The 25,143-nt window shown below is 38.4% G+C and overlaps 1 protein-coding gene across 2 annotated transcripts in view; it reads right to left on the reverse strand.

Annotated features, from left to right (window-relative positions):
• Positions 1–25,143, reverse strand: part of LOC114052057 (IQ domain-containing protein K-like) — a 138,516-nt gene that overhangs the window by 3,670 nt on the left and 109,703 nt on the right. The window contains exon 9 of one of the 2 annotated variants that reach the window (XR_003570214.1): positions 2,473–2,605. Coding sequence is in view for 1 of the 2 variants with exons in the window: in XM_027874469.1 (XP_027730270.1) it covers positions 2,544–2,605 (62 nt within the window). In the remaining variant the exon portion in view is untranslated. Of the gene's footprint in view, positions 1–1,913; positions 2,606–25,143 lie in introns of those variants that run through there. The other variant, XM_027874469.1, reaches the window with a different exon arrangement.

Consider the following 25,143-nt stretch of genomic DNA (forward strand, 5'->3'; position numbering starts at 1 on the left):
TGCCGAATAATTATAACAAAACCTCTAATTCTTTCTACACCTGATTTTTGGCTGTGCCCTACAAGCCCTCCTCCCTCTGCACAGCACTGGGGGAAATGAGGTCGATATTGTCATTCTTGCCTTGATCATCTTATCTTGCAAGTTTTTTTTTCCCCTGTCTGCAAGTTCGTTTCCCTTTCTGCCATGCATGTGAAAGGAAAGCATGGCATGAGAGTGCCTGCCCCAATCATATCTCATCTCCAGTATCAGCCCTGGGAGCATGCGCTTGCTTTTAAACAACCAGACACCTGACTTTAGCCCTTAGCGTGTGTTCGGGAAGGTGATTATTAGATGGTTTGGAAATTTAAGTATTTGAGGGAGGGGGGATGTTAGAAAAAGGGTGGGGGTGGGATGTTGCATGCAGAACCCATTATTCTAAAAATAAAGAAATCTCCTAATGCCTCAGTCTAATCCAATTAAAAACAAGTGTTACACATTCTTATGCCAGGAAATGGTTACTTATCCCAGCTCTATGAAGTCATTTGGAGTTGTAGAATGCCATCACTGACATTTGCCTGCAAAAAAAGTCTCACTTTCAGAAAGAAACCATTAATGATGTAATTTTCCTCTAAGCTGTTATCAAAATGTCTAAGGTGACTATGGCCTAGATGGGAGGAGTGGTTTCTCTTTGTAAATGCTACTGCTGGAAAGTAACATTCACTACAATAAAAAGAAAGTGTTTCTAGTCCTTGGACAATTTTATTTCAGACAGTTATCAGATGTGTTTTTAAGGTTCTGTTTTTGGCAGGGTTTAAAAATGGGAATGAATAAATTGTAATTTGGGGTAGATGAGTGGTAATCCCAGAAAAGAGAGGATCATTGTTTGCCTAATAACCTCACATGACTCATAGAAAGATCTTTGCCTGGCCGTAGTCTGTGATAGCAACTGCCCCAGAAAACAAAGTGTGACAAGGCATCTCCTTTATTATGGCACCTCCATTTATTATTTGTGTAAACAAGACGTGTTTACTTTTAACTTAACAAGTAGTGCTGATTAAAACACACAGTTGTAAGCACAAATTACAAATCTCTCAGCATTGAGTTATCAGAAGCCATTCTGGGGCCATAAAAGCCACCATGTCCCTTTTCGGTATAAAACTAGATTCATCCCAGTTTTCATCTGTCTGTAGATGAGGTGGGGAGGCAGGGCAGGAACAGCAATTCTGAAACCCTACAGCACTTTCACACTTTGTGATGAAATGTTGCAATATTTGAAATGTGGCTATTCCATGGTTTAAGAGAAATCGGATGAAGCTATGGGTTCTGTGCACACCCTAGGGGCCTCTGGGCACCCCCTTGATTCTGGAAAAAGGTACTGCTTAATTGTCTTTGAAAGGGTGCCTTTTTCACTCAGAATTAACTAGGTTGTCTTTTCTTGGTTGGTGACAGCTGAGTTTGGTGCCTCGGGCCTAACCAAAAGCTGTACAAAAAGGGAACATTGTAGCTTTTATAATCAAACGATTTGACTATTATTATACCAGCTTACCCAGCAGGTGCTTTTTATTAATTGATTAAGAACAGAAGCTCACTTTTGATAGATAATATATATTTATTAAATGTATTAATGTGTATTTTATAATGTACTTTCCCCCTCCCTCCCTACCCCGCTGCTGACCGTTGCATACTTAAAAAGAATATCTTTAAAGAATTTTCAAGACAATCAATGTGTACCATAAATGACTGTATATAAGAATACAAATTAAGAAGGTTGTAAAGCATGGGCAAATGTGTTTTATTTTCAAAATGCTGTTCTTAACAAAAAATAAAGGCTTTACTATTTACGTACAATGTTTGTTGTAACTTGTTAAAACGGCCTAACAACATTTTTCTTCATAATCAGGCCCTATGGCTATTCTCAGGACTTTAGATTTAGTGACTGCAAATTGGAGAGTGAATGTGGACTTGATATTAATTTCAGCAGGAAGCTAAAGACCTCTCTACCATATTTTTGACTTAGAGGTTTGAGGTGAAAACTCACTCTGGTCTCCTCTTTTCATTGCTTGCATTTGCACTCCTGTAGGTTCTAGTGAGTGTTAAGGATTGTCATGACCCAAAAAATACTGTTCTCCTTTGAAATTAAGTACTTCAGTAGCAAAGGAATTCAAAATGAGCAAATATTTGCAAAAAACTGTAGCTTCAGGTAAAGAAAACCCAGAATTCCCAGGTTTGGGATCTCAGTTTGAAAATGAATCTTTGGAATTGCAACTAAGAAGTTCACAAAAGGTGGGGAAATGGATTTGAATGCTTAGAGAGAACCAGAAAATGGTGCATTATCTGTTAGGACTAGGGGATAGGCAGCTAGAGTACCAATGTCACACTGCATTTCAAAGCAGTTTTGTACTGCAGGAGGGAAACATCTAGACCAGTGACTGTTTGTGGGGAAAGCTCCAGAGAATAATGATAGTAAGTTTGTACATAATCGACTCTACCTACATGCTTCATTTTGCCCAGCATGCACAGAACTTTTGTGTCTGAGACTCAGGAATGCAAGAGGCAGATGCCATTCACTTGTCTGGGACATCTGTGATGGTGGGAGGCTGCTCTTCATCCTCTAATGTGCATTTCACTGCAATGGAAAGAAGACTCATTAACAGAGACTTTGGCGAAACACCCTCTAACAAGGATGCTGCAGATATGAGGGGTGATTCTTAAGGTATGCTTGTATATTGGGAATGGGAACTTTATGGACTGCCTACCATCAAAAGTTTAAAAGATCATCATAACCAACAACCCCAAACTGAGTTTGCGTCCCAGGTTCGTTTCAGGGGAAGGTCAAAAGTGTTCTTTTCAGGTCTTGTAGCTTTAAGGAAGTTTTACTGAAATATGGCAGTTTTCAGTTTCACAGCTCAACACACCCCACCCCTAAAGAGTCAAAATCAGGATATCACTGAGGACAACAACAAGGTCAGTGGAGATTTCATTTCTTGTATGTCACAGTCTGGGCAAGAATATGATCCAGGTGATTTCCCCTGTTCTGCCAAACAGGAAAGATAGCTAAAGACAGAGTTGAGTTGTCTGTGAAAGTAATCAATCCTAAACAAATAAAAGCCTCCTCACAACCCTCCAAAAAGGGGGAAAATCTGAGAAAATGAAGCCCAACTGAAAATTAACTCTTGTTGTTCTGTGCTTCAGGTACCATTTTTGCCTGCCCATTATTGTTAATACAAAAAAAAGTTACTGTATGCCCTTCTATGTAGATGAGTGCACTGTTTATAAAGACAGAGTATTTATTTTCCCCTAGTAAGGAGGAATTGTACTTTAGTTATCCATACTATCTGGTTCCCCTGCAGGATGCAAAATTAACCTGTCTTGGGCGAATGGGCATGGCCCATGGCTATGAAGCATAGGTGAGTGGTACTGCTTTTTAGCCTGTCCATATGTCAGACCCCTGACATTAGTGTTAATAGCAACATAGGCAAGCCCACTGAGCTAACTGACCTCACCAAGTAGTCCTACAGTGCTGAAGAGTTTAGAAAAACCTACCCTTGGAAATAGCTACACTGAGAGAACAAGCTAGAATGAGTGGCACAGGCTTTGAATGCATTGCTACTATGATTTATGTGTCATATAACTGGATATTACCCTGAATTTTTGATCTGCTTGGCTTCTATTGAAGTCACTGTGAGTTCCACTGCTAAATTCCTGCACAGCTTTTTTTTCTGTGAATTTGTTAAAGTTAATAGAATTAAAACATCTTCTTGGACATTTTGAACACTGTTATCCATCATGTAGTTAAAGACAGTCTAACATGAACACTAATCTCCAATTGTAGTGTATAGACTGGCTTCTCAGTTTTCTGATCCATCATCTTTATACACTCATATATAATAACAAGCTTAATCCATGAAGCAACACTGGGTCCAGCTGGCCTTTCCACATATGCTTAACCAAGCCTCAATTTTTTCAGCTTGTGTACAAGAATACAGGCAGACATCAAATTATCTAGGATTCAGAAAAACTGATCTACTTTGGGAAACAAGAAAATAGCAAATAGCATACTTAGAGTTGCACTTTATTTGAAAGACATCTGTATTCAGGTCTTTGCTAAGCTACAGAGTCAGAACTTCAAATCAATAGGGAACTTTTAAATGAGAAAGAGAGTGGGGAAAGGGAGGATAATGACTGTTAAATTAGCATTACATCTAATTTTTTTTGCACTTAAGAGATATAAAGAATCACAACCAATTTGTAGATCATGGTCAGAAAGAAAATCTATTAAGAGAAAGGTTAGAAGCATACTGTTATGTAGGATCTCCCAGTGGTGTACCAATGCGCACACATCCTCAGACATGAATATTGCAAAATCAGAATTGAAATGGATTTAGAGATCATTTAGTCCAGAGGTGTCAAACATAAGACTTGAACACTCTGGAATGAGCCCAAACCAGATGAAAATGTAACTGGGGAATGTTTAACAAAATAAATAAAAACATAATAAAACACAGATAATATTACACTTTAAAACTAAGTCAGTATGTGGCCCACAGAGACTCATTCAGTTTAGTGGCTCTCGTTCCTATTTGAGTTTGATATCACTGATCTAGTTCAACCTGATACATGAATCACTTTTACCATGTCCCCTTCAAGTGATCCTCTAGCTTCTGCTTGGACACTTCTAATGTCAAGGAATTGACATTAGAATCTCTGGAGGAAGCAACTGTTGATATTTTTGTTGTTACAATAGTTAAGAGACACCAAATTTGGATAAGTCATGAAGTATTTGGGTTCTTAGCATTCCTCAGCTAGTCTATTTATCATGCCTTTTACTCTAGAAAATAAAAACTGCGTCAGGTATGAAAACTAAAAAATAAAACAAAAAAAACTGTGTAGTTGGTCAGTGAGTTCCCTGGTTCATCCATATGAGTCTCTTTGGAAAGTTTCCCTTCCACATTGGAATCATTTGTGTTGTCAGAATGTTCATCTTGAAAGTATCCAAAACTTATTGGGCCAACTTCACTTCTAGAATCTGGGGCCATGAGTTGCTGCTTACGTTTTCTTTGAACTTTTAAAATCTTTTCTCTAAATCTAGAGTGTGCACCAAACTGACCAGTTTTCCCTTTTTTATTTGTAACAATCTGAAATAGTCACTTTCTCACGAGGTTCCTGTCCTTTCTATTTCGGTAATCCTGTTCTTCGTATTGAGCAGAACCAAGTCCAGCAGAGCAGTTCCCTTGGCCTCCTGCTCTGCCTTTGAAGTATGAAATTATTATTAATGCAAGCTGAGCATTTATCAGCTGCTCTGATTCTAACAGAGCATTCCAGCAGAGAACAAGCTAAAGAACAGAACACTGAGGACAAGCATTTTTAAGAAATAGAAGGAGGATGAGAAGCCAGCATAGCAGAGAAAGAAGAAATAGAGAGCAGAGCAAGTACTGAGTTTGGATTCAGAAGGCTTCCAAGTTCAAGTTCTGTTATTTTGTTATCATGTGACCTCAGGCAAACCACTTCACCTTTCTAGGTCTCATTTACTTCAGGTGAAGAACTGGCCTAGAGTAGGACCAGTCCTCCTACTACCATGGACAAGGGTCCTTTCAACCTTAATCTGTTTTTTTTTATTAATTTATTTATTTTGATTTGTCAACAATCACTTCCATAAGCTTTTGAGTTTTACATTTTTCTCCCCCTCTCTTCCCACCTCCCTCCCCAAGACTTCGAGAAATCTGATATAGGCTATACATATACATTCTTATTAAACATTTTCACATTAATAATGTTGTAAGGAAGAATTAGAACCAATAGGAGGAATCACCAGAAAGAAGAATCAAAACAAAACAGAAGAAAAAAATAGCAAATAGTATGCTTCGATCTGCATTCCAACTCCACAGTTCTTTCTTTGGATGTGGATAGCATTTTCTATCATGAGACCTTTGGAGATACCTTAGATCCTTGCATTGCTGAGAAGGGCTAAGACTTATCAACGTTAGTCATCTCACATCAGGGCTGTTGCTGTGTACAGCATTCTCCTGGTTCTGCTCACTTTACTCAGCATCAGTCCATAGAAGTCTTTCCAGGTTTTTCTGAAGTCTACCTGCTCATCATTTCTTGTAGCACAATAGTATTCCATTACATTCATATGCCACAACTTGTTCAACCATTCCCCAATTGATGGGCGTTCCCTCAATTTCCAATTCTTGGCCACCACAAAAAGAGTTACTATAAATATTTTTGTACATGTGGGTCCTTTTCCCATTTTTATGATCTCTTTGGGATACAGCCCTAGAAGTGCTATTGCTGGATCAAAGGGTATGCACATTTTTATAGCCCTTTGGGTATAGTTCCAAATTAGTCTCCAAAATGGTTGGATCATAAAATCTCAATTTAAAGAAGCCTTTCCCAATCCCCCTTAATTCTGGTGCCTTCTTTCTGTTAATGCCAATTTTGCCTATCTATTTCTTGTCTGTACATAGTTGTTTGCAAGTGAGCTCTTTAAGAGCAAAGTTTGTCTTCTGACTTTCATTGTGTCCCCAGTGTTTAGCTCAGTGCCTGGCCCATAGTAGGTCCTTAACAAATATTTATTGACTGCCTGACTGAATAGATCCTTGTTATTTATCATCTGTGCACTGCTCCTCCCCAACAGGTAGAATAACTAGCTCACAGCCTTCTCTCTTCCAATCCCTGCCCCCTCTTCAAACAACCTAGACTTCCAGGTCCTCAACCTCCTCAATTCCCATGACCTCTATCTTCAAACTACTTTAACCTTCACAAAAAAATCCAACTAAATTGGCTTCAAGTGCTGAAATTCCTAATTATAGGTAGGAAGGGACCGGTTTTGCTGCTCTCCTAGTTTTCTTTTTTCTTTTTTTTTTTTTTTAGGCAGTTGGGGTTAAGTGACTTGCCCAGGGTCACACAGCTAGTTAAGTGTCAAGTGTCTGGTCTGAGGCCGGATTTGAACTCAAATCCTCCTGACTCCCAGGGCCGGTGCTCTGTCCACTGCACCACCTCGCTGCCTCTCTCCCCTAGTTTTCTATGCAGTTAGAAAAAGGGTCTGGAAAATAGATTCTTAACCTTTGTTGTGTCATGGACCCTTTGGCTTTTGGGTGAAGCCTATGGGACTCTTCTCTGAATAATGTTTTTAAATACATAAAACTAAATACATCGAATTATAAAGAAAACCAGAAGTCAGCGAAAATTAAAAATGCAATTTTGTTCCTATGCAAGTTCACAGAGATTCCCTGCTATCAATCCATGGACCCTGGACAACAAACCATTTTTATGGAACTGTATTTGTTGCCTGCCAGATGAAAAACTTTTTTGCCATCACAGTGAAGCTGTTTTATTTTCCTGGCTCACAACTGCCAGAAGCCACTAGCCATGGCACAACCACATTAATAACTGTGGATGGCAAACTGAACATTTTTCCTCCATTTGCCAGGTGGTTCCTCTCACCCTGGAGGTTTTCTTGTTTACATTTTTTTTAATTCATGCCATATTCTTTAGGGGATTAAACATCATTTTGACTAACAGTCTATTAGTAGTACACCCTACATTTCTTTGTTCTACTGTAGGCTTCTGCAGGATGCTTTGAAGAAAGAAAGCTGTTAACTTCACATTTAGTTTTTGGCAGAAGGACAGGTGCCACATTTTGCTTGCTGCACGTCTTGGTGCCTTTCTATCAGCAATAACAAAGCCAATTCAAGAAGGTCTGTGATGAGAGAAGAACTTAGAAACCCTGAAAGAGGAGCCAGATGAACAGCTGAGACTACCAGGATATGAGAACTACCACAACTATGCATGATAATAAGATGATAACAATACCTAAATGATTAAGGGCATTATCTCCCCTGAGCTCAGTCTGTGACCTGTTAATTTATATTAATCGCAAAAAAAAAAACCCAGTCATAAATAAAGGTTACTTCAACCTAATAATCAGAGCAGAAATTCAAATGCAGAGGGTTCAAAAGTCAAGACGTGAATTGTTTGGAATGGGCAAGGAAGACTGACTGAGCAGTAAAGATCCAACCTAAATAAAAATGCTGTATACACATGTAAAAACTGTTGTTCAAATGGAAAAACTAATAATGATCCTACAGAAAAGACAAGGAAATAACTTTCTGCTTTTCCACGGAAAGGTGAGGAACTTGGAGAGCAACATGTTGCACATTTTGGCATATAGTCACCTTATTTGTTTCTTCTTTAAAGGGAAGAGTTAATGGTGGAGGGAAGTAAGGAAAGGGGAAGGAGGGAGATATCAAGAAATAACTGATATAAACACAAAAGGCCTAATAAAACTTATTTTGGGAATTTAAAAAAAAGATTGAAATAAAAAATTCTGTCCAGCTAAAGACCAAAGGGGAGACACTAAAAACAAATCAAAAGAATAACTAAAATGATCTTGGTGCAGTATGCAGTTAGGTGGAAAGGGAGGGAATTAATTATATCAAAACCATCAAATCTGTCTTGTAAAAGGTTGAGAAAAGCTGTAAGTAGGTCCACCTGAAAAGTGAAGTAAAACAGTTTTGAATAGTAGTAATCATATTTTTATACAACATTATTAGCAAAATGTCTGTGTCCTCAGGTTCCCCACCCCTGGTTAGCCTAAAAGCCAGTGTACTTTTTTTTTTTCTTTTTGAGACTCCCTGTTTTGCCTGGGCTGGAAGTACAGCAGCCACTGAAGGACTGACCCCAATCCCAATTGGCACATGAACTTTGACCTGCTAGTTTCCAACCTGGACAGGTTAGCTCCTCAGGTGGTGTGGTGGCTAGCCCTTCACTGCTGAGGAAAGAGGTTCACATCTACATGCAGGACTTGGGACAAACATCCAGCAGGTTTGCCCACTGAAGATAAGAACCCTACAGGAGAGATTACAGACATGGCCACTGAGGTAGGCAATAACCCATCTTTAAAAATAGTTACATCTCAGCCAAAGGACATTTATCCTGCAATCACAAGAATATGGAATGACTGACCAACGAAGGAGCAGGACCAAGGTTTTCTTCCCACTAGGCAATATTTGAAAATTATGCCCCTATATTTCTGTCACCCAGGGTATATGACCCTTCACTGTAACATATGGATATCACAGAAATTTGGGGTTGGCAAGGCCTTAAGTCCTCTAGTTCAAGCCCTTCATATTAAAATTGGAGCAACTGAAGCCGTAATATATGAAGTAACTTGTCTTAAGATACATGGGTACAAAGTGGCAGAGCTGGGGTTCAAAACCAGGTCTGCTGACTTCAATTCCAGTACTCTTTCTCTCATAGTTTTTGGTTTGGACAACAAAGGGACTTGAATTTGACAGCTATCACCACTATCCATGAAAGGACTCCTTTATTCTGGTTGGCTGAACTAACCAATCACTCTATCTTCTATTATTTTTGTGACCTTTAACAAATTCAATTCAACAAATATTTCACAAGACATAACAAAATAAATACTGATATGCCACAGAGACTGGAATTTCCTGATATTAATACTATGTGCATTTATAAAATCATTAAAAAGTATCTTTCCTAAATATGTACATCAATAAGAGAGAGAAATAGCAAGTCAATGAATTGGGCATGCAAATATAAAAGCCAAAAAAGAACAAATTAAAAATTATCAATTAAACATCAAAATGAAAATCTTGCAAATCAAAGGAGAGATTAATAAAATTGAAAGTAAAAATAATCTAATAAACTAGGAACTGGTTTTATGGAAAAAAACAGATAAACCATTGTTTAATTTGATTTTTTAAAAAAAAGGAAAAAAGAAAACCAAATCACAGTACCAAAAATGAAAAGGGTTGAATGCAACACTAATATAGATGAAATTAAAGCAATTGCTTTATTAGGAGCTATTATGCCCAATTATGGGCCAGTAAAACTGACAAAATGAATAGGTAGATATTTACAAAAATATAAATTGCCCAGATTAACAAAAGAATACATAAAATACTTAAATAACATTATCTTAGAAAAAGAAATTGAAAGCCATAAATGAGCTCCCTAAGAAAAAATCCCCAGGACCAGATGGATTCACAGGTTTTGATACCTAAGCCAAGGAGAACAAAAATAGAAAGTTACAGGTCAATTTTCCTAATGAATATTGATGAAAAAAATTTTCATAAAATACTAGCAGGGAGATTACAGCAATTTATCACAAAGATTGTGCACTATGACCAGGTGGGATTTATACCAGCAATACAGTACTGGTTCAATATTAGGAAAACTACAAGCATAACTGACCATGTAAATAACAAAAACAAGAAAAAAATAACATATCAATAGATGCAGAAAAAACCTTTGACAAAATCCAACATCCGTTCCTGTTACAAAAGACTAGAAAGCATAGGAATAAATGGAGTCTTTCTTAAAATGATAAGTAGTATCTAAAGCCAAGAGCAAGCATTATTTGTAATGGGGGAAAAAAAAACTTTCCAATAAAATCAAGGATGAAGCAAGGATGCCCATTATCACCACTATTATTTAGTATTGTATTAGAAATGCTAGGGCAGCTAGGTGGCACAGTGGATAAAGCACCAGCCTTGGAGTCAGGAGGACCTGAGTTCAAATCCAGTCACTTGACACTTACTAGCTATGTAACCCTGGGAAGTCATTTAACCCCAACTGCCTCAAAAAAAGAAAAAAAAAATGCTAGCAAGAACAAATGGGAAAAGGATCCACATGTACAAAAATACTTATAGCAGCTTTTTCTGTGGTGGCAAAGAATTGGAAATTGAGGGGATGCCCATCAATTGGGGAATGGCTGAACAAGTTGTGGCATATGAATGTAATGGAATACTACTGTGCTATAAGAAACGATGAGCAGGCAGACTTCAGAAAAACCTGGAAAGACTTGCATGAATTGATTCTGAGTGAAGTGAGCAGAACCAAGAGAATGTTGTACACAGCAACAGCCCTGATGTGAGATGACTAACGTTGATAGACTTAGCCCTTCTTAGCAATGCAAGGATCTAAGACATCTCTAAAAGTCCCATGATGGAAAATGCTATCCACATCCAAAGAGAGAACTATGGAGTTGGAATGCAGATCAAAGCATACTATTTGCTACTTTTTTTTCCTTCTCTTTTGTTTTGTCTTTTCTTTCTTGTGGTTCCTCCTATTGGTTCTAATTCTTCTTTACAAGATGACTAATATGAAAATATATTTAATGGGAATGTATATGTAGAGCCTATATCAGATTGAATGCTGTCTTGGGGAGGAAGGGGGGAGGGGAGGGGGAGAAAATTTAAAACTCAAAAGCTTATGGAAGTGATTGTTGAAAATTAAAAATAAATTAATAAAAAAATAAAGAAATGCTAGCTAGAGCAATACAGCAAAAGAAATTGAAGGAATAAAAATAGACAATGAGGAAACAAAACTATCTTTGCAGATGATATGATGGTATACTTAAAGAACCCTAGAGAATCAACTTAAAAACTAGTTGAAACAATCAACAACTTTTGCAAAGTTGCAGAATATAAAATAAACCCACATCATCATTTCTATATATTACCAACAAAAGCCGACAAGAAGAGATAGAAAGAGAAATTATATTTAAAATAACTGTAGACAATATAAAATACTTGGGAGTCAAGACAAAACCAGGGACTATAAGAACACAATTACAAAACACTTTTCACACAAATACAGATCTAAACAATAGAAGAAATATTAATTGCTTATGGGTAGGTTGAGTCAATATAATAAAAATCATAACTCTACTAAATTAATTTACTAATTCAATGCTATACCAATCAAAGTACCAAAGAAGTATTCTATAGATCCAGAAAAAAAATTAAAAATTCATCTGTGGAACAAACGATCAAGAATATCAAGAGAATTAATGAACAAAAAAAATGTAAAGGAGGCAACCCAATGGTACCAGATTTCAAAATATGTTACAAAGTAGTAATCATCAAAACAATATGGAACTGGCTAAGAAATAGAGTGGTGGATCAGTGGAATAGATTAGGTACACAATACACAATAGTAAGTTACCATAGTAATCCAGTGTTTGATAAATCCTGAGATCCAAGCTTTGGGGGCAAGAACTTACCATTTGACAAAAATTGCTGGGAAAACTTAGAAAGCAGTTTGGCAGAAATTAGGCAAAGACAGATATCTTACACCATATACCAAGATAAGGTCAAAATGGGTAGATGATTTAGACATAAAGGATTATATCATAACTAAATTAGAGGCACATGGAAAAAATGTATCTATTAGAACTATGGATAAGGGAAGAGTTTAAGACCAAAACAAGAGATAGAGAGGATCACAAGAAGCAAAATGGGTAATTTTGATTATATGAAATTAAAAAGCCATTCCCCAATTGATGAGCATCTCCTCAATTTCTAATTCTTGGCCATCACAATCAGAGCAGCTATAAATATTTTTGTATGTGTGGGTCCTTTTCCTTTTTTTATGATCTCTTTGGTATACAGACCTAGAAGTGCACAAAGAAAACCAGTGCAGTCAAAATTAAAAGGAAGGAAGAAAACTGGGGTAGAAAGCTTTTCATCAAGTTTCTCTGCTAAAAATTCCATGTCTCAAATATATAAGGAACTGACCCAAATTTACAAAAATTAGAGCCACCATCCAATTGATAAATGGTCAAAGAATATGAACAGGAAAGTTTTCAGAAGAAATCAAAGCTATCAAGAGTCATAGAAAAAATACTCTAAATTAGAGAAATACAAGTTAAAACAACTTTGAAGTACCACCTCACACCTATCAGATTGGCTAACATGACAGAAAAAGAAAATGACAAAATGCTGAAGGGATGTGGAAAAATTGGGACACTAATGCACTGTTGGCGGAGTTGTAATCTGGTCCAACCATTCTGGAGAACAATTATGCCCAAAGAGCTATAAAACTGTGCTTACCCTTTGACCCAGAAATACCACTACTAGGTTTATATCAAGGGGAAAGTATATATTTGTAGAAAAATATTTATAGCAGCTTTTTTTGTGGTGGCAAAGAATTGGAAATCAAGGGGATGCCCATCAGTTGGGGAATGGATGAACAAGTTGTGGTATACACTTGTAATGGAATACTATTGTGCTATAAAAATGATGAGCAGCATACTTTCAGAAAAAAAAACTGGGAAGACATATGAACTGCTGATGCAAAGTGAAATAAGTAGAACCAGGAAAACACTGAACTCAGTAACAGCAATACTTAAGGATGATCAACAGTGAAAGACTTAGCTACTCTGATCAAGACAAGAACAGTTCCAAAGACCCATAATGTCTGACCCAGCAATAGCTCTTCTAGGTCTGTATACCAAAGAGATCATAAAAAAAGGAAAAGGACCCACACGTACAAAAATATTTATAGCAGCTCTGTTTGTGGTGGCAAAGAATTGGAAATTGAGGAGATGCCAATCAATTAGGGAAAAGCTGAACAAGTTGTGGTATATGAATGTAATGAAATGCTGTTGTTCCATAAGAAATGATGAGCAGGTAGACTTCAGAAAAAACCTGGAAAGACTTACATGAACTGATGCTGAGTGAAATGAGCAGAACCAGGAGAACACTGTACACAGTAACAGCAACATTGTGCAATGGCCAACTTTGATAAGACTACTCTTCTCAAAAATACGAGGATCTAAGACAATTCCAAAAGACTCATGATGGAAAATGCTATCCACATTCAGAGAAAGAATTATAGAGTCTGAATGCAGATTGAAGCATATTACTTTCTCTCTTTTTTTGTTTTCTCTTTCTCGTGGTTTTTCCCTTTGGTTATAATTCTTCTTTACAACATGACTAATGTGGAAATATGTTTAATATGATTGTACATGTAGAGCCTGTATCAGATTACATGACATTTTGGGGAGGGGGGAATGGAGGGAGGGGGAGAAAATTTAGAATCAAAATCTTATAGAAGTGAATGTTGAAAACTAAAAACAAATAAATAAATAATTTTTTTTAAAAGAGCTGCTATAAATATCTTTGTACATGTGGGTCCTTTTCCCTCTTTTATGATCTCTTCAGGATACAGACCTAGTAGTGCTGTTATTGCTGGATCAAAGGGTATGCACATACAAAGGTATGCCCTTTGGGCATAATTCCAAATTGCTCTCCAGAATGGCTGGATCAGTTCACAATTCCACCAACAATGCATTAGTGTTTCAATTTTCCCACATCATCTCCAATATTTATCATTTTCCTTTTTTTGTCATATTAGCCAATCTGATAGATGTGAGGTGGTACCTCAGAGTTATTTTAGTTTGCATTTCTCTAATCAATAGTGATTTAGAGCATTTTTTTTTTTCATGTGACTATAGATAGCTTTAATTTCTTCATCTGAAAACTGCCTGTTCATATCCTTTGACCATCTTATCAGTTGGGGAATTGTGAGAGACTGTCTGATGTTGACTACTGCCAAGTGGGGGTTGTGGCAAGATTGGGGTAGGATCTGGGTATTTGGAAGTCGAGGCAGGGGCTGTGGTAGGCGGAGTTGTGGTGAACTGGGATGGGCTGGATACGGAGAAGTCCTGAGGCAGTGGGCAGTGCTATATGAGATAAGCTGGGAAAGGTACAGGATACAAGGAAGTAGCGGAGCACGTGCTCCTGAGGCAGGGGGCTGTGCCACGTGGGAGTGGGACGGCAGAGGACGAGTTCCCTTTACTTAGTCCCCTCCCTATATGCAACGTCAACCCCAGACGCCTCCTTCCTGTGTCCTTCCTGACTTCCTGGGTCACGTACCTTCCCTTTGTGTAGCACTGACCCCAGACGCCTCCTCCCGGTATCTGGGCCTGACTTCCTAGGTCACGTATTCTTTGTCTATGCACTAATCCCAGACGCCTCCCTCCTGTATCCGGTCCTAGCCTCCTGCGTCACTTCCTCTCCCTTGGTGCGCTAAACTCAGACAGCCCCTTCCGGTATCTGACCCTACAATCATTGACTAGTAGGCGGGCTGAGGAGGAGGGGCTAAGTAGGTACTTAAGGAACGATTGTGGTCGGGATCATGCTCTCTTTGCTCCTGCTCTGTTGCTCTGGCCTTCCTGCTTGGCCTTGCTGTGATGGCCTCTGAATAAAGCTCAGGTGTTGGCACCTCCTGATGGGTTCGTCTCTGTGTGTTTATCCGGGTAGGCTCCGAAGACTGGTAAGTAGTGTGACTCTGGCAGCCTGCTCCTTATAGGAGGAGAGTGCACGGCGCAGCTGGCACAAGGAGTGCACGGCACGGCCGGCACAGGGAATGACCTGTATTCTTATAAATTTGACTCAGTTTTCTATATATTTTAGAAATGAGGCCTTTATCAGAGACACTGACTGTAAAAATTCTTCCCCAGCTTTCTGCTTCCCTTCTAATCTTGGTTGAATTGGCTTTGTTTGACGCATTTTGTAAAAAGTCCCACCAATAATGGTTAAAATAAAACAAGTTTTGGTGCTTGTGAGATGTAGTATGACATAGTAGAGGTAGCTAGGTAGCACAGTGGATAGAATTCTGGGCCTGAAGTCAGGAAAACTCATCTTTTTGAGTTCAAATCTGGCTTTAGATACTTATTAACTGTGTGACCCTGAACAAGTCACTTAATCCTTTTTGCCTCAGTTTCCTCATCTGTAAAATGATCTGGAGAAGGAAACGGCAGACCACTCCAGTATCTTTGCCAAGGAAACCCTAAATGGGGTCATGAAGTGTCAGACACAATTGAAACGATTGAACAACAACATGGCACAGATTGAGAGCTAGCCTTGAAGCCTGGAAGACCCGAATCCCATTTCTGACACATAGTGGCTGTGTGACCTTGGGAAAATTATTTACTCTCCTTCAGTGCTCTAGGCCAGTGGTGTCAATCTCAAATATAAATGGATCTTTGGCCTAAAATTGACTTGGAAAACTACAAATTAACATTATCTATGTTGTACTGTATTTTTATTTAGCTTGTTAAGCATTTCCCAGTTACATTTTAATCTGGGTCCTGCAGTACTCAGAAGTTTTGCCAATCCATTGTGGCAGTGGGCCCCGAATTTGACACCTCTGCTCTAGGCAATTCTCAGAGCCTATAAATTGCAGAGAACTTGCTGACCTACTTTGAGAGAGGGAGCTTCCTCATCTGGGAATTCCCTGTCCCAATGAAATCATGTAAGTCCAGTTTCTATCCTATCTTTTGGTGCTTACCAAGGAAATCTTAAGTTAACTGGAAAATTCACTTATGTGGAACACCCTATTTCTTGATGCCAGATAAATGAGGTCTTGCTGTAGGGTTATTTTAGGAAGAAAGTCTCAGTATTAAAAAGCCTTATTAAGTTCCTGAGGAAAATTCTGACCTGACCATTCACTAATAGTTACCATGTTTTATTAATTTCCAGACAATATTACTAAAGTAAACTTCCTGAAAAACATCCTTTAAGGCAACATTACAGTGGTTGTAACTTCCTTTGTTCAGGAAAAGTCAGCATCCATAAGGTCAAAAAAATCATAGAATTATAAAAGCCTGAGAAGGAATCTTAGCATTTAGTACAACCTTCTCATTTTACACAGAAATTGGGGTTCTAAGAGGCTGTCACTTGCCAAAGGTCATGCAACTAGTTGGCACAGAGGTGGGATATGAGCCCCGGGACTCTTTAAGGAATACCACACTATTAGTATGTATTCCACTGATTTGGTCAACCTTATGCTCTATTGAGAGGGACATTAAGGCTGAGGTTTTACAGCTGTATTTTAAAACAATCACATCTGATGTGTCCCAGTCATTAAAATATTTAAAAGTTCCATGCCTTCAAAAGATGTGTGAATCATGGGTGTGAATGAATCCCACAGAATCACATCAGTAGTGTCTTATGACTTTTATTTATCACTACATTCTCAGCTGTTGCTGCTGCCAAGATTAAACCTTCAAACCATCCAAAGCATTTTGAATTGACTTGAGGTAAACAGCTCACATCCAATTCTGATTGTCAATGGCTTTGTATTTAAATGTTATTTTTAAGAAAAATAAAAATTCTGTTCATTTTTGGATTGTTTTCTCTTGACCGCTTAATAAATACTTTTTCATAGTTTTAAAATATGCACATAAATAATTGATGCAGCATTGACTGGTCACTAAAATTCTTGAGTCAAAATTGTAGAGATAAGCTTCAATTTACAAATTCAGTCTACAAAATCCCAAATTTGTAAATGGGGTTAAGCGGGGGAGGGGGAAGGATACTTACATTCCAGAGGATTTAACCATAGAGTTCCTTTCAATAGCAGCTCCTATGACACATCTAAAATATATCTCAATCAGAACTACCTCAAGTAAATTGAGATACTGTATATTGACACAGAAATGGAAGAAAAATAGTATTTTCAGAGAAGTCTCCTCTATTATTATAGTCAACATTGTCTTTACCATGGTTTTCTTCTGGAAACCTCAAAAACGCCCATTAAAACTTGATACAGGGACAGAGATTAGATCCAGTATAAGGAGCTCTCAGGTGAGGAAATTCCCTCTACCAATGCAAGTAGACAACTTGCTCAGCGTTAATCAATTGTAGCTGATTAGAGCACTGAGTGGATTGTTGTTGTTTGTCCTTCATTTTCGAAGAGGACCATGATATCATGGAGGTGATACCATGACGTGCAAATGAATTGGATTTAAGTGAGGGAGTGTTGTGCAAAGTCACCAGCTTAACTTTCTTCTCTGGAGCTATCTGGGTTCAGTGGCCAGATATACATCAGGATGACTGAAGATGGCCCCAGATACGGTGGAAGACCATGGCTTTTTAAAGCTAATGTCTTTAACAGGTTTCAGTTTGATTGAGGCAATGCCTATTTAGTGATTAAGGGTAGGTTAAAAAAAAAAAAGAGGTAAAGAATGGCATCTTTAAGGTAGTCCAGAAAAAAAAGAAAAGAAATCCCTCAGGGTTTCTGGCCAAAACAGAAACAATTATTATTTACATTCACTCTGAGAAATGTAGCCCATAAACCGAAGGAAGGAAGGAAGGAAAAAGTTCCAGTTGGGTCCCCAGGGTCACTCAGCCAGTATGCATCAGACACAGGACTTAAACACAGCTGGTTTTGAGGTCAGCTTTATATCCATTATGACACACTGCCTAACTTTATAAGTTATTCCTTCCACATTGCAGGGGTGTAAAATTTGAGTTGATATTATACAACACTACATATATTTTATGCATTTCTGAGTTTCTAAACTTTTTCTTTATCAATTGCTGGCCTTCACATGTCATCTTCAGCTTCTGCAAAACTCCCCCAAAATTCCCATTTAATTTCTTATGCCAACCTGCAATATATCAAAACCTTGATGGGGAATGTCAAGATGTGTATGGGATAACTTTACAAGAATACCTCCAATAAATGTCTCCATTGATGTTATCAAAAATACATTAATATAGTATAAATCAAGCCCTATTGGACCAAATTAAAATCTCACTGTAAGTCAAAGTACATCTCTAGAGATTGAAAACTCTTTCCTCATTCCTCACACCCAGGAGCCCACTCAGGAGTCAGTAATGCCTCTGCTAATCAGAAACCTTGATGGGCAGGCCCAAGGAAGTACCAGTCAGTAAAGGAGTGCTCTCCTCCAACATCATATCAAGTCTGGCCCCCATCCCAACTGAAGAGAATGAGTAAAGTGGCACTCATTACTTGTCTTTGTTTTTTGGGTGAGATTGCAGTGAACATGAAAGTGTGTAGAAGTCTTGTATCCTTACCACCCACGACTAGGAGGAGCTTCTTTGGGGTAGTTCCCCTTCATCAGCCTGCCAAGCAAGAAACCTCAAGTCTCCGTGGCAGAAGAATGGCAAATTTGTAGAGAGTAGAATTACTGGAGCTATAGCTAGAAATTCTGGTGCCTTGAGCCAGCAAAATGAACACATAGGGACAAGTACAAAAGGTGACATAACTTTTAAAATAAAATTTAGATGGCTGTGGAGAGATCCTAGGACATAAGATCCCCTGAGAGGAGAGATCCAGGACACCACCCCTGGGAGAGGGGGAAAAGAGTAGAACAACACCAAGTCAGAGAGGAACTTTCCTGGGCTTTGGAAAGGCCTCACAATCCCACCTCTTCACTATACTATAGTAAAGAAAGGCTGCACTCCAGGCTTCTTCTACCATGCCCCAGTTATTCATCCAGAAGCCTCACTCCAGTCCTGGAATTCACAGATTGGAAGTACCCTCCACCGCTGTGGCCTTTCCCTGAATGCCTCTTCCTGGAATTTCCATTTAAGGAGAGAGCCCAGGTCATCCTCTTCAGGCTGTACTCTAACACTCTAGATTTTCTCTACCATGTCCCCATGCTGGGTAGAGGAAATGCTACCCTCCCCAACCCCACTTTTTAGATTTATTTTATATGCTGTCTTCTCCAATTAGATTGTAAGCTCCTTGAAGGAAAAGACTGTCTTTATTTCTCCTTGTTTTTGTATCCACAATGCTTGTCACATAGTGCTTAGTTGATTGAGTTGGACTGATAAATGGCATTCAAGGGAGTCCTTGACACACATACACACACACACACACACACACACACACACACACGAATCTTTGGTCTATGTTTCATTATGGGCCAGGTGATCAATCAACATTAGTGTTGACACTCCATCTCCCCCTCTCCCTCCCCGCCACAGCCCCCCAGCAATGCCACTATAAAGGAATGCAATGGAGGAACAGTTTGGTTTAGGCACACTGAGGAGAGTTCACTCTGGCTGGCTGCAGTCACTTTAGAGAAGGGATAGCCTATCCCCCAGAAAGTCTGGCACATCCCCTTTCAATACAGGCAATAATCCCTGACTATCCAACTCCCAAGGATAGGTAGGGATGGAAGTGACAGGTAAGGGGCACAATGGTTAGGGAAGGTATGGCCACAGTTGTCTTCCTCAAATCCAAGATACATCAGGAACATGCGAACTATGTTGCAGCGAATGATTAGGCCCCAGGAGAGAAGCATAACAGGAACAGGACCATCTGAGATGTTGGCCTGAGCAAGGGAGCAAGGGTGGCTGGATGCAGGGTGCTGGGACACAGAACCAACAGAGAACTTTGAGGCACCATAAGCCAAAGGACCTGCCAGAAGGTGGAAAGAAAGCACTCCCTTAGCTGTTGACTATCTTCCTGACCTATTAGTTTCTATGTGCTAGAGTAAAAGTGCTGTCTTTACTTTATAAATTTCAGTACCTTAGGGTAAAGGTCTTAATTGTTCCACCCTAGTATCTAGTATCATCCTAGTAATCTCTTAGTATTACAATTACTAATATTGTATAGTCTCAGATCTCTGTAGCGACCAAATTTTAAGTTTTGTTAATGTGAATTTGGGTTTCTCATATATTCATAGCACCAACACCTTCTCTGTTTTCTACCACTTGCTCTGGGAATTACAATTAAATCAAAATTACTATTGCTACTAGAAAGAGCATGTCAATAAACTTCACTCACCCACTCCCTATATGTGTTGTCTCCCTCTTTTAGAATGTAAGCTCTTTGAGTGTAGAGACTGTTTCACTTTTGTAATGATATCCTCAGTGCTCAGCATAATACTTGGTACATAGTAAAGGCAGCTAGGTGGCACAGTGGATAGAGCATTGAGCTTGGAATCATAAATATTCATCTTCCTGAGTTCAAATATGACCTCAGACACTTAGCTCTGTGACCCTAGGCAAATCATTTAACCCTGTTTGCCTCAGTTTCCTCATCTGTAAAATGAGCTGGAGAAGGAATAGCAAACCACTCCACTACCTCTGTCAAGAAAACCCCCAATAGGGTCACAGAGAGTTGGACACGACTAAAAAAATGACTGAACAACAAGAGCTTAATAAATGCTCTTCCTTTTTTCTTTTTCCCTTCCTTCCCTTTTTTCTTTCCTGTCTTTCATTTCTTTCTTTCAGTCTATAATACAAGTCTTTTAGATACTTGAAAATAGCGATCATATCTGCTCACTTCTCCTATTCTTGAAGCCAAACCTCCCCAGTTCTTTCAACTAACCATGTTGCATGATTTTGAGGTTATTCACTATGGATGCTATCCAGCTTAACATCTGTCCTAAAATATGTCATCCAGGGGCAGCTAGGTGGCACAGTGGATAGAGCTCTGGCCCTGGAGTCAGCAGCAACTGAGTTCAAATCCAGTCTCAGACCAGACACTTGACATTCACTAACTGTGTGACCCTAGGCAAGTCATTGAACCCCAACTGCCTCACAAACGAAAAAAAAAAAGTCATCCAGAAAAAATCAGAGCAAAACCACTCACGGCACAAGTCTGTGCCATACAAAACTAAGAAAAGGCTTACAATAATTGTTTGTATTAATGCTAAAAATCCTTAGTTTGGAATTAGCTCTTGCTCCATATGGGCTATGGCCACCTTGGTGATACCCATATTTAATAGACCTCTGACATGAACCGTCTTAAACAAGCAGAAATACCTAAAAAGACAATTGTTTTCTAAAAGTCTTGAATATTTGTAGTAATTATCACAAATAATTTAAAACTTAGGGATGAAAATATTGTTGTATTCTCACCCTGACATCTTAAATGATTGGATAAATACTTAATGATCACCTACTATATCAGCATGGTGTAGTGGAGAGATTAATGGACTTAAGAGTCAGAAAAACCTAGGTTCCCACCTCTGACACGAGTTGTGTGATCATGGACAAGTCACTTCCTCTGCCTCAGTTTGCTCACATATAAAATTGGAATAATAAGATCTGTCACACATCTCTTTTGAGACTAACATGAGACAATGGACATAAAGTGCTTTGTAAACCTTAAAGTGCTGATAAATGTCAGTTATTATTATCACGCACAAGGCACTCACTGTGCTACAGACTATGAAGGATACAAAGATGAACAGAACTAGGTTTCCTGCCCTCAAGAAGCTTACAACTTAGTAGCAGATAAGATGTGAACAAAAAATAACTATAATACAAGCCACTAAATCTGAGTGTAATGGATGAAATACTTTAAGAATTCAGATGAAGGACAGAGGATGACTTCTGGCTTTATGAAAGAGGTGGCATTTAAGTCAGACAGGATTTCAAGAGGTAAAGATGGAGGTAAAGGGCATTAGTGAGTTTGGAAAGTCCAGAATATGTTGACCAGGAAATTCAGGAGAGGTTTTGTGAGATAAGCCTTGAAAGATATACTCAGGTTGACTGGTTGCAGCTCTCACATGTCATGTTCAAGAGTTTCTACTCCATGGCATAGGCAGTATGAAACCATTAAAGGATTTTGATTAGAGTAGCAATTCTACTACAGCAAAATTAACTGCTATTTCTACAGGGACGTTTTATTACCTGAAATTTCATCTGCACAGATTTCTTGACTTTGCCTAATCTTATCCAAATAACACTCATTCTGATACTTCCTATTAATCATCCATGTGACAGCAAATAAGAATGAAAAATGCATGACATGTTTAATGACATATCTAGCCCATCATTTATGAAAAGGTCATCAAACAAGTCAGACTTAATCAAAAGATAAATGTGCAAATGGATGTGTAACAATATGAAGAACAACCATATTAGAATATTTCTAATTCTAATTTCTTGGCTACTGGGAGGAGGCACTACTAGATGTCTACAAAGCACATTTGGATGCACTCCTCCCCTGGAGAAGCACTTTTCCCTTACTGCTGCCTGCTGGAACTTTCCATAAGGCCACTAATTTTAGCTTCACTTGGTGACTAATGCGATACTCCAGGGTGATAATATCAGGGTTTTAATTAGATGACCACTAGATGGGGGGTAAGGGTTGATACATTTCCAACCTATAAAAAATTTTTTGGCATCACAATTAGGAATTGAAAAACTTTTCAAAGTAAACATGCAATACATGATTAAACTCTTCACACTTAAGTCATAGCCAGATAAATTAAAACAAGCAATCATTCCACAGGCAAGCAGTAGCCTAACACATTGCCCACCTCAGAATCCTCCAAGTCTCTTAAACTAAAAGGTTCTGGATAGGTTTACATCAACAAGCTGCCCTAGGGTTCTGAGGATTCCTTATCACTAAGGGAAAAAAATAAAAATAATCTTTTGAAAATGGAAGCATTGAAATATCTGCTAAAACATTTCAGCCTCCATTAACTTTGGGGAAAGAGCTTTGAAAATGTCCTTCCAGCAAACCCAGATTGCAGCTACTTGATTTTATATCACTAGTTTTCTCTATTTCCAGTCTAGAAAGAGTCAAATCTGAAAACTGGCAGAAAGCACAGGGCACTCAGGCCCTAAATATAGATCAGGGTGGTGAATTTAATGGAGCAGCAATGTTGGCTTAGTGCTCCTGAGTAGAATACATGCCAATTAAATGGAATGGCTTCTTCAAATGCAAAGACTTAAAGAAACACATGGTTCCCCCCTTCTCATTGTGGGAAAGCCCCTTCTAACTTTAAAAATTCTACCACCATTCTAAGAAGATTAGGTGCTGGTGAACACTAGACAATGCATACAATCTCATTCTTTTTGACAGACTTCTATGCAGTCCTGATATACAGAAAATCTATCTTAACATCAACTGCATTAAGAATGGGGCCACTATTATGTTCTATACACTGCCCTCTGCACTTCTGGTGAACAGTAATATTTGGGGTGGATTTTTCTTTAAATAGTGTAATGAAGTTTAAACCTTTATCCTATACTATCACCAATATAAATGGATCAAAGGGGTGATCCAGGAAAACAATTTATGGTATAACAGTGTCGTAAAGACAAACAACTTTGAAAGCCTGAAGAGCTTTGGTCAATACAAAGATGAACCATGATTCCAGAGGACTGATGATAAATACCCTACCTACCTCCTGACAGAGAGCTGGATGGGCTAAAGAGCCATAATAAAATACAAATTTTTGCACACCACCAATTTAGGGATTTGTTTTGTTTGTTTGTTTTTGCTAGGCAATGGAGTTAAGTGACTTGCCCAGGGTCACACAGCTATTATGTGTCAGATTAAACTCAAGTCCTCCTGAATCCAGGGCAGGTGCTCTATCTACTGCACCACCTAGCTGCCCCCAGGTATTTGTTTTGTTTGACTATGCATATCTGTTAGAAGGATTTTGTTTTTCTTTTGGGGGGTGGTAGGAAGGGTTGAAGGGAGAGGAAAAAAAATACTTGTTTATCAAAAAAAAAATAAAATTTAATTACAAAAGAAGAGTTGGATGAGTCCCTCCTTCAGGGCTATTACCAAATTCACTTTGGTTGCTAACAATTGCAGAGCACCTTTGTTTATATGAGCATGTGTCTTTTTATCTCCAGGGTTCTAAACATGACAGATTTGGGATAATTTTGGGTGGGATAATTCTCCCTTTCCCTTGGTCTGGTTTAGACATATTAAACCTCAGACCCTAAAGTCTGGTTTACCTATTCTCTTTCATAAGAAAATAACTTAAACAGGGCACAAGTTGGGCCATGATAGATATGACACACACCTAAGTCCATTTATTTCTTGTAGTTTTTTTTAAAGTCAATAATAATAACAATAATAATAATAATAATAGCTAACATTTATATAACAACAGTGGTGCAATGGATAGAGTGCTGAACCTGGAGTCATAAAAACCAGAGTTCAAATCCTGCCTTAGACAATTACTAGCTACATAACCCTAGGCAAGTCACTTAACCTCTGTCTACTTCAGTTTCCTAATCTGTAAAATTGGGATAATAGCATCTACCTCCCAAGGTTGTTGTAAGGATTAAATATAATATTTGTAAAGGGCTTCACAAACCTTATAGCACTATGTAAATGCTAGCTATATATTAGTACTTTGCTATATGTTGCTGCTTTTAGCTATGTTAGTACTTTTAGCTATATGTTAGTTTGCAAAGTGTTTTAGTGATGGAACCACATTTTTCCTCTGGAAATATTCCCAATATTTGGGCAAAAAGTAGCAAAAATTCTTAGAAAATTCCATGCATTTAATAATTCACCAAACCATTGGATTCAGAGATGAAACTTAGACATGATTTTGTACAAGCCCCTTTCTTTATAGATGAGGAAACTATGTCCCAGAGAGGTGGAAACGATTTACTTAAAATCACATAGCTCATTACTTGTAAATCTAAAATTCGAACACAGCTCTCCTAACTCATAGTCCAAATAAAACTCCATCACAATGAACGATATTTCAAACAAGTGTAGCATCCACTAAGAGATATGTGATGGAGGGGCCCTTTTCCACTCCCCATCTTACACATACACACACACACACACACACACACACACACACACACACAC

The sequence above is a fragment of the Vombatus ursinus genome, unplaced genomic scaffold, assembly GCF_900497805.2.
Source record: "Vombatus ursinus unplaced genomic scaffold, bare-nosed wombat genome assembly UNPS02014807.1, whole genome shotgun sequence".
Classification (NCBI taxonomy): Eukaryota; Metazoa; Chordata; class Mammalia; order Diprotodontia; family Vombatidae; genus Vombatus; species Vombatus ursinus.